The 11,033-nt window shown below is 29.4% G+C and overlaps 1 protein-coding gene across 1 annotated transcript; it reads right to left on the bottom strand.

Moving 5' to 3' along the window:
• Positions 1 to 5,695: 5,695 nt before the first annotated feature.
• On the bottom strand, positions 5,696 to 9,151 carry LOC129292140 (DNA-directed RNA polymerases II, IV and V subunit 6A-like). Its single transcript, XM_054929671.1, has 6 exons — positions 9,025 to 9,151; positions 8,642 to 8,675; positions 8,366 to 8,538; positions 8,227 to 8,278; positions 6,152 to 6,219; positions 5,696 to 6,034 (listed from the first exon to the last, which is right to left on the bottom strand). Exons 1-6 carry the CDS (start codon positions 9,057 to 9,059, stop codon positions 5,965 to 5,967), a joined length of 432 nt encoding a protein of 143 aa, XP_054785646.1. The 5' UTR covers positions 9,060 to 9,151; the 3' UTR covers positions 5,696 to 5,964.
• Between the last annotated feature and the right edge of the window lie 1,882 nt (positions 9,152 to 11,033).

Below are 11,033 nucleotides of genomic sequence, written 5' to 3'. Positions count from 1 at the left end.
AATTAGATGGCCTCACCAAATTTCTATGGAGATCAAAATTAGTCCTATTATTATCCTATCTTATATGAAGAAATTGATAGAAATGATATTAATTTTGTTATTTGATCTTTTTTCCTCATCATATATATATATATATATATTTACTATGTCATGTTGTAATAATATGCATTCGTTTGGAAGATAGATAGACGAAGTAAAAGTAAAGAAAACGATAACTTTTTATTTTCTGCCAGCCATAACTTTTTAATTAAATTTATGGGGGAAAAAATAGAGAAGCAATCATGTAATATAAAATTGAACTGATGTGATCTTATGAAATAAATGTAAATTATGAGGCCCGGCATTTTGTGGGGGGAAAAACAAAATATATGAGACTCAATTGGTGCAAGTGTTCCCACATAAGAGAATCAGCATTGGATGCCATAAGATAAGGTCATACATAAAATGCACGTGTTTGTTTCCAGAGGCTGATGAGGTGGCCAATTGACACTGACCTTTATATTATTGGAAAACCTATTATAGAATATGCTAATGTAATATAATATATTATTTGGATATAATTATTGTAAAATACTATATAGTCGTTGTTGTTATCAAATTTTCTGTGATTTTTTTAATTTATATATATATATATATATATTTGTGTAATTTTCAATATATATTCGTAAAGCCTGGTTCAAGTTATATTTTAAAATTGAACTTTATCTCGGTCAGGGGCAGTCCTAGGTAGTGTTTAGTGTGATCAAATGCTCCCCTCAAATGAAAAAAATTATATAAATTTATATGATAGATTTTGCATTCTGCCTCAACTCATCTCTATTTTTTGAACTCAGTAAAATATAACTCAAATCAAATCACTGTTGAAACTTTGTACTGAATAAACTGTCTCCATTGGCTCAGGATCCTAAATGCACCATTGGTCTCGACACACACATATATATCATTTATGCATGTAAAACAAAGCAACATATATATTTCAAGGGTACATATTTTTCCAATACATTTCATTGGGTTTGAATTGAGCCCACTATTTATAATTTTTAAGTAGCGTATAAATTTTTATAATTTTTGTATGTTACCCTGATTTTTATGTAAAATTTTATAATTTAAATTAAAATAAAAAAGGAAACCAATTTAATAATATTTAATTTTCACATTTAAATATGTGAACTCAATGTAACAAAAATTTTCATATTTGAGCAAGCTATACAATGAATATGAGTGGATACTGAGGTTGAAAGTAAGTAGAAAAATTGACAAGATGTGCAAGCTAATCTTCAGACGAGAAACATTAGTATGTCGTTATAACTTATGAATATGAGTAGACACTGAGGTTGAACAAACAAAATGATAGTTACAGAGATGAAAGCAATTTAATTAGTTCCTACTAGACACGAGTGCCCATCAACAGCACGTTTAATTATTGGGATTTACGAGCATTAAAAAAAAACATACTTTATAATTTGGTCCCCCAAAAGGATAAGAACCCTTTGTTCTTGTCCCCCCCTTCCTGCTCTTTCCAATAATCAATGTCACCATAAAACGCATTAGTTAAGAATAAAGACAAAGTAATCATTTCATTGCTACAATAATTTTAATTGGATCGTAATTTAGTATTTAAATTTTAATTCAATATAATTTAATTCTTATAATTTTAACTTGTTAAAACTCTAAACTTGATAGAACTCAATTGTTAGAGTTTTAACAATTCAAAATATTAGTTCTTTATTAAAATTTAAAAAATAACTATAGTTCTTATAATTTTAATTTTTTATAATATATAAATTAATATTTTAAATAGTTAAAAATTATAGAAATTAAGTTGCACCGAGATAAAATTTAAGAATTAAATTTCAACCAAATTAAAATTATAAAAATTGAGTTATATTAAATAAAAATTTAGATATTTAATTTTAATTGAATCAAAATTATATGAATTAAATGATTAATTTTTTAAAAAATAAATTAAAAAGCAGGAACTTTTGTATATACTCCATATACTCCTCTGATCCATGTAAAAACCTAGTTTAGCTGAGTGAGAACATCTTAATAATGGTAGTTAAATAGAAGTTGTTTAAAAAATTATAATAATATAATTATCTCAATTATAATATAAGTCATTATTAATTAATTTATGTTTCTAAAAAATTAGTTAAATTTTTATTTTCTAAAATTTTTTACATCCTTCAAATCATACACTTGAGTAAAATAAATAACTTATTCAAGACACTCTCATTAATTGCTTGAGTGAAATATAAGAAAGTAATGATACAATTTAAAAAAATATATAAAATATACATAAATACCATAAATTTTGGACCAATTAACGAGGCTTCTAAAAAAGGTCGTTTATTATGGTATAGAGGAAGTAATACTTGTCAAAAAGCATCCTTCATCCTCAGACAAAGACTACATTAATTACTTGTAAATTGTGATATTTAATTGTAAATGCTCTTTACTGCCTTCGTTCCCCCCCCCCCCCCTTTATTTTACCTTTAAAGACATTAAAATAGTAATAAAAACATATTGTTGGGATATACTCCACATAAATGAAAGGGAAACTTGATCAAATATATCATACAATATTTTTACTTACTAATTGCATTTCTTAATATATGTACAATAATCTTACAAAACAAATATTTTAAAACATAAAGATTATTACTTATATTTTGGATAAGGAAAAGGGAGAATGACAAATAAATCTCTCTCAAACAAGAAAAAAACAATTTAGTCTTGCAAAAAATGATAATAACAATAAGATCCTGAAGACCTTCTTTGAGATTAATTTTGTATAAAATGACTTTATTACCCCTTGCAACTAATTTTATATGGTTAACAAGTTTAGTTTTATTAATGACTAAAATGATTTAAAAAATCACACCTTTTTATCAACAATTTTCTTCTATCAACAAAATCTAACTAATTTATATAGTTCACAAGTTTGATATAAATATTTATAAGTTTAGTTTTACCAATCACTAAAAAGATTTAGAAAATCATGACCTTTTATGAGCAAAGTTTAATTAATTTTATATTGTTTACAAATTTGATATAAATTTTTATAAGTTTGATTTTACTAATAATTAAAATGATTTAAAAAATCATAACTTTTAAAATAACAGAAGAATATTAAAATAATTTTATATAAAATTTAATATTAAAAAAGTTCATTAAAACTTCACTGTTGTTATCACATTTCACAAGACTAATTTATTATTCTTTAATTTCAGAGGAATAAAAAAGACCTTGAAGGACGCGTTTGTGCTTTGAGGGAAAATTTTAGAATATACTAATTGTGAAGCTGGATGTAATATTTAAAATAAAAATATTATATGACTTTGTCAGCTTTTAGATGAATAAAAAATCTTTAAAAATATATAAAACCTACCTAGTTGAATATATAATTCAATTACTCACTCTTCAAAGGAATTACTAGAGCAGAAATTTTTAGTTGGAAAAGAAAATAAAAATAATTTTTCTCAGCGTTAAAAAAAAATCCTTTTTAAAAAGAGAGGGGTTGTATCTTACTCCTTCTGTTTATATATATAAAAAAAATTATATCACACAATTTAAAAAAGTTAATTATTTATAATACTTATGCTTAAAAATAAAATAATTGAACTAAAATGCCCTCTATTAATCAATATAAGCATATATTAATTATTTTTTATTAATATAAATTGTGAAGGATGATTTAAAAAATATATAATAAATACTTATTAAAATAAGTGATTTTATTTATATAAAAAATAAAAAATAATAATTCTTCTGACGAATAAAAATGGAGGGAGTAGTTTTCATATCTCAAGTCATCATTGATGAGTGGTGTCTCCACCCAACCCGTGGTTAACAAAACCTGCAGAGGAAGCAATTGATTTGAGGGATTAGTTGCTTTTCAAGGCGGCCTAATCAATTTTCAATACGATGAACTGTCATTTATCATTTTTTTAATTACTATTGATAATTAAAGAAATTAATTGGCCATTGACAAGGAAACCCGTCAATTAAGTTTAACATTGACAATGGCTGCCAGATCAAGAGTCACATGGTTACTTATAAAAATAAGGCTTCATAATACCAACTAATTATGTGCAACATTTTTTTGGGTCCAAAGCTAGATTAATAGGCCTTTTGACTTTTCGAACATGGTGTTGGGTTATTCAATTTTTACGGCAAACACGAAGTCACAAACATCGCATTCACTTTGTCAAGGTGGAAAAACTTGCTGTAATGAAACCATGGGAAGAATCACGGTTAGAACCTGAAGTTTGAATTAATTACAGTAAAATTTCTAACAATTTTTTTTAAAATTAATTATAAATATTGATTCAGACTGTTAAAGAAAGAATTTTAGTTACAATCTAAGTTACATTTGCAACTTAAATGTCTTATTTGCAATTAAAATTTTAAAATGTGTAATTATTTAAATGAATATTTTCAACTCATTTTTTTAAAAATTTTGTTTAACGTCATTAATTCAATCTGTTTTTGTTTTCTTTCATATTTTAAAGCACACTATGTTATTGTTAATTGCTTTTAGTCATGGTTATTTACTGTGATAAGCAGTCACTAATAACCAGAGTTATCCATCTTTTTGTTAAATATAATCAAACAGATTTTTATTTTATTTTAAAAAATGATTTATAAAATAGTTTTTTAAAACAAAAAATAAGAACAAAACCAAACAAGCTCTTATGTGTCGACATCCATATTTAAACTATCAAATTAAATCCTTAGATTATTACATATCCATACAAATCTAGAGGTGAAATGCACAAAACTTGTGACTTCTATCTCCACGCGTAAGGTTGTTTGTCGAGGTTAGTACTCTCTCACATTCACCTACAGACTGTTACATGAAACCATGGGTGCTAGTGGAAGCAATCTTATTGTTCTAGTAAATGACAAAATCAGTAAATGACTTTGTTTGGAAAAAATGTGAGTGAATGGCATGCAGAGAAAGCACAAGAGCACCCCTTGGTTCATGAAACAGCAAGTAATATCCCATTCGTAATCTAATGGACCCATCTGTCTCAAAAGTCTAAACCAATTTAACTTTGGTTACTCATGCGGGGTTCATCAAAGTGACACGTAGTACTTTTAAAGTCAACCAAGTTTGTGAGGCTCAAAAAGTCCTTTGCAGACAAAATCATTCATGAATAAACATTTTAGTTTATAGAAATATACTTCATTAAAAAAAAAAAACAAGAACACATTTTTTGTGTACTTAATACACGCACAATTTAATTGGAAAAATGGACATGTCCATGAAAACTTGATAGTATAAAATACCAAGTCCGACATTGAATAATAAAAAATACTTAATGAGATATTAAATGACTTGATTCTCTCACATCAACAACTAACTTTTAAAATAAAATTCTACATCCTATTTAGGTATCCATCATATATACAATTTTCAGAACATTTCTTCCGCCATATGATCAATTAAAGTATCTAAACTGATATTTTGTGGGCTAAGTAAAGTATAAAATGATAAACTAACTGTAATTTTGTCAGGCTAATTTCTTTTCTTTTTAGGCTTATTTCTTTTATTTTAGGCTGGTCCATTTTTATGGACTGGGTAGGCTTTTGGGCTCATGAAAAAGCCCATTTCTAGACAGTACTGCAGGTTGATTGATTTCACAAACAACCAGCACAATATCACGGAATGGATGTCAGGAAAAGAATCGAACGCGCAAAAAAATTGGATTTCACAGATTTGGACTTTGGTGGTGAGTGACCAAGTCTCTATCAGAATATAAGCAAGAGTCTTAATATAGCCACACAGAATCTCCAAAACTATGACGATGAGAATTCAATCAGAAGCCACCCTTGTCATCTGCCCTATCCCAATTTATAACCACAATACAGTAACTGAATGATAAACCTGAGAAAAGAGGTTCTTTCTTAGTTTCTTTTTTAGTCCTTTCCATGCCACATTTGTCAGCTCAAACCAAATCAGTCACCACCCACTTGCCTCTTCCAGGAGTCCTCCACAATCAGTTCATCAACTCCCCAGTCCTCATAGCTGAAAATTTCACAAAATACAAAAACCATGACATCCACATAAATGCAAAGTTTCAACCTCCACCCTCCCTCTTGAAGGCCAGAGAAATCCCTAACTTCTATAATGCATAGTATTTACCTTCCATCGGGCAAGTAGCGACGGATAGTAAATGGTATCTTCCGCTCTCGAAGCTCCTTCATAGCAATCTAAGGAGTTGGAAGGACATATCGCATATTTGAAAATTCTAAGCGAATCTATTGCATGACAAAACTTGCAAAAAATAAAATAAAAATATATGGGGATTGCAGGACCATTAACAAACAAGCAAATCAAATATTGATAAGGATTATAAAATGTTACAAGAAATATCCAATACAAATGGCTTGGCACCAAATAAATAAATAAGGATAAAGTGGAATCAAACAACAATTCCGCTTGAGCACTTACAGGGGGTGTACCTGATAAGCTAAACATAAATTTCTGCAATTGAAAAACGGACACAGAACATTTTATATTACTAGGACGGAATAGATAGTATATTATATTATTATTCAGTTAAAAAAAAAAAAAAAAGTTGGCGTCAAACAATGATTCAGCTTGATGCGATACAAGCAATTGAACTCCAGAGACAATCCTGATAATTGAGGGGTGTATAACAGACAAGCTTATCAGCTTTCTACAATTCAAGACCAATATGGTACATTTTATATTGCTAGGATGGAATGCATAGCATAGTATTCTTTTCTTTTCTTTTTCTTCTTGTTTTTTTTTTTTTAGCAAAAGCATAGCATATTATTCAATCAAGCCAAGGAAACATAAAAATCTAGCAATTTTTTTTTTAAAAAATCACTATAATTAATGTTACCCTGCTCCCCCAAGAGAGAATATAATTCTCATTTAGGGTATAACTCAATCATAAATAACAAAAGCAAAAAAACATTCTAGGGATGCCATAACATTTCAGACAGCTTATCAATATCATCTGAGCTTCAAATATTCTATCCTAAGCAGAAAGCAATATTCATGCAACATCATACATATAATAGCAATTAAAAATTTCAACTAACAATAGTATTCAAAGTGAATAGCACGCTACGTCAGATTTTGAACTCTCAACATCCAAAGAATCAAATATTCCCCAACTCTCTCTTCTTGCGGTAAGCTCAAATCTATTCTTTATAAAGCGAGTAGAAGGAAAACAGTGGTCATGGAACTTTTAACAACCAGCTAAAATACAAGGTAGAAGCAAGGATTATGACTAAGAACTAATTTAAAAATAAACTCATAAGTGAGAAAAACTGATCTTCCCTCATTGTTTTCCATAACACTTGCAGATTAAAGAACAAATCCAAATATATTTCAAGTACACCGATAATCCCCACATCCGAAGTACATATGCATAGGTACTCCTACTCTGCTCAGTTGAGGGAAGCAGGGTACATTGACATATACTTGGCTATCGCGAATATGTTTGGTTGCAAGAATGGAAAAAATGATGCGAGAACAAATAAAGAAAATTGAAAACAATTCGCTGCCAGAGAGAACAGAATAAAATTTTCCTACTTTAAGTCAAGAAATCAACTCCAATTCTATTAACTAAATTCTCCCAATCATTCACTTCCAACACTAACACTTAGCTCTGCTTATATAAATGAAAATTTGGCTGCTAGCAGAATTAGTAGCAACTAGGACAGGTTAACCATTCTTCTTTTAGCTTCGTCCAATTAAGCAACCCATAAACAACCACCTCTTAGTTCATATGTGACTCCCTGCCTGTCTGCTCTTGCCTCTTCAGCTTCCCAATCTTTGTTGACATAACGTTCTAATTTCTCACTCATATTCCCATGTTCCTATTATTATTTCCCCCTAAAAGTCACCCAGTCCCCAAGAATGAACAAGAAGATAAAAATAAAAAGGAAAGAGCACTGCCATGGTCAAAGTGAGGCCCTTAAAGAGGTGCATGCAACCAAAGAATCGCAATGCCCAATGAGAATGTGAATTCAAAACAAGCCTAGAGACTAATTTCCCACATCAAATGAAGGGCAACAAGCCAAGGTGAAAAATGGTTGGAAGCTTGATTTTGGGATTACAAGTTTAGCAAGAAAATTTCTCAATGAATATTCAAGACATGCTGAAATGCAGTCATTGAAAGAAAACACAAATACTAGAATATACAGAGAACTAATCTATCAAATGTGGTACTGTAGTATTACCTCAAGAGGGTCGGTCTCACCCTCCAACTCAACCATGACAGGTGCATTCATACTGCCCAACCAGAGAAACACGTGATATACTATGACAAAGACATCCATGATCAACCGAATCTTGAGTTGACAATGTTAGAAAGCGAACCTGATTTGGAGAGCACGAGTACCTAAAATTCGGGCACGCTCATATTTTGTCATATATTTGGTTGTCTTCCTCGGCCGTTCTATAGCCCCTTGTTCTTCCCTATCCTCAGTTTCAAGCGGCTCTCCACCTACGTCATCGGTATTGTTGTTCTCCACATCCTCCTCGGCACCTTCCTGTTCACCAATCAATCACCAGTAAATTCAATACATTATTATTCAATAAAAAGTTCCATAAAATATGTGGGGGCAAAGGGGCATGAGAAACAGAATTGCCTACTTCAATCTCAGGCTCTGGTGGTTCCTCTTCATATCTGCATCAGCAACCTCTTTCAATGAGACACGTATAGTTATCAAATAATACAAAACAAAGCAATAAAACTTGAAATGCAGACGCATAAGGTGAATTTACTTAACCATAGGGTATATAGTTTAAGTACAAGTGACCCCATCGAAGGATAGTCGAAAAAGTTTCAGTCTTTGCAAACCGCAAGAAAATATGATGACAAAGTTAGCAAAACATATATACTTCAACTCGAATATTGTATTGTGCGTTAAGTTCGTCTCTAGATTCAAGAAGAGTTTTCAAATATGTAAGTTGAATTGGCAAACGAAAACCCTTATATATGTATGTCTGTGTGGTAGAAGATGAAAAGAGAGAACCCCATATCCATGTCGTTATAGTCATCATCCGCCATCGTGTATTGCCGACGATCCCCTTTGCCTCTGGTGCCTGCCCTAAACCGCCAGAAATGGTGTCAACTTCCCACGATCCTTTTCAATTTTGCCTCCACTGCAAATAAATATTAATAAATACCAAGATTTTAAAGGTCAGACTGGCCATTAAATCGGAAACGACTGTTTTACGGTTAATGATTGGATCAAAACATTTTGACCCTACTGTTAAATAGAATTAAAATTAATAAAAACTGAATTTTTTTAAACCACCTCCCTAAAAATTAATAGATTAACTATTTAAATTAAGATTATAAAAAAGTAAATAATAAAAAAAATTTTATGATGAAATTAATTTTAAAAAAACAAAATTAAAATTAAATAATTAAAGCAAATTTAATTGACAAATTATGCAGTACAATCAATCATAATCCAATCACTTAAACTTAATTTTTCTTATCTACAAAATAAATTAAATTTATTTAACTTTATTATTCTAGTTTTAATATTATTTTTTAAATTATCATTCAAGAATTAAACAAGAAATTGTGCTATGTATTAATTGAAATCTTTTTTAACCTACAACCCTTATATTAATGTCTGTCTTTTCTTTTTTCAAAATTTATCCCTCAAGTGTCCTTAGTAGGACAGAGATTGGAACCCTCTCGTGTCCAACTTACTCAAGATAAGATACGTTGATAGTATAGTCATTCCAAAGCTTTTTTAACAATTGAATTCTTAAAGCCTTTACTCAATGTATACCCCCAAAGTTCGATCCCACAAACTCTCTTACAAAGTAAAGAAGTGTACAACATTTGGTACCAATTAATCACTCAAGTCAAACTAAATCATTCATTCTTATATTATTATATCAATTAATTATAGCAAGCAAAATTTCAGATAAAATATATAACCCAAAAAACATGCAATAAAGTTACTCTAATAAAAAATAACAATTAGAGCATAACATTTAGAAGTAAAATTAAAAAGGGTAAATTGAAATAAAGTTAAAATAAATTATTACCTGAATTTTAAAGACTTCGATTAAAGTTGAGGATCATGATTTGTGATTGATTACATCAAAAAAATTAGTTCTCCATAGAACTAAAAAAAAAAACAACATAGTTGTTCGTGTGTGAACAATAAATATCAAGTGTGTCAGAAACGCTAAGTTTCAATTGATAACAAAAGAGTCTCGAGCTCCCTTACCACAGCTTACTCAAACGTAAAAAGATACAAGGCTTGGATAGAACAAAGTGTTTGATTTTATTGAAATGTGAAAAAGTTACAAGTCTAAACTAAGAGATTAACTGATAAACTAAAAGAAAAAAGTGTAAAATGTGAGTCTTTGATTGAGTGTTGACTAGTTTCTTCCATGTCTTCATCTTCTATTTATAGTGTCAAAGTAGTGGTGGCCTCTTCCTTAAGACCCATCACGTTTTGTCAAAAAATCAAGAATCTTGTGAAACTCATGGCTGGTCTTTATTCCATGCTTTCCATTTGGATGATCAACCCGTTTCACCAAGATACTTAGGCATGAAGTCCGTAGATTTCAACATTACTTGAAATCATGTCTTTCGTGTCAACATTTTAATATTTGCAGCTGATGAGACTTAGCATAGTTATTTATTATGGCCTTTAGTAAGTATTGGGGCCGGCCCCTTTTGTTTATATTAGGCCTAACACTTCAGTTACTCAACCCAATTAGTTTTATAACTTATTTGAGTGACATTTTATATTTTAACCTAAACAATAATATGAGAAAATGAAAAGGCCATCCTTAAAGAAAAGAAATGACGAATCGTGGTTCAATTAATTATAATTAAATATTAATATATTTTTATTTATGTGTATTTATATATTAAAACATTGCATAAAAATTAAAAAAATATTTAATAAGTTAAACTTAAAAAGTATCTTATAACAATAAATATTTTAAAATTTGGAATAATTTTTAAATTTATAAATGGTTACATAATTTTTGAAAAATCATGCAT

This window comes from Prosopis cineraria, unplaced genomic scaffold (genome assembly GCF_029017545.1).
Source record: "Prosopis cineraria cultivar Desert tree isolate PC_DT_omini unplaced genomic scaffold, ASM2901754v1 PC14, whole genome shotgun sequence".
NCBI lineage: Eukaryota > Viridiplantae > Streptophyta > Magnoliopsida > Fabales > Fabaceae > Prosopis > Prosopis cineraria.
The sequence above is the reverse complement of the archived record's forward strand: the minus strand, read 5'-3'. Positions and strand labels throughout refer to the sequence as shown.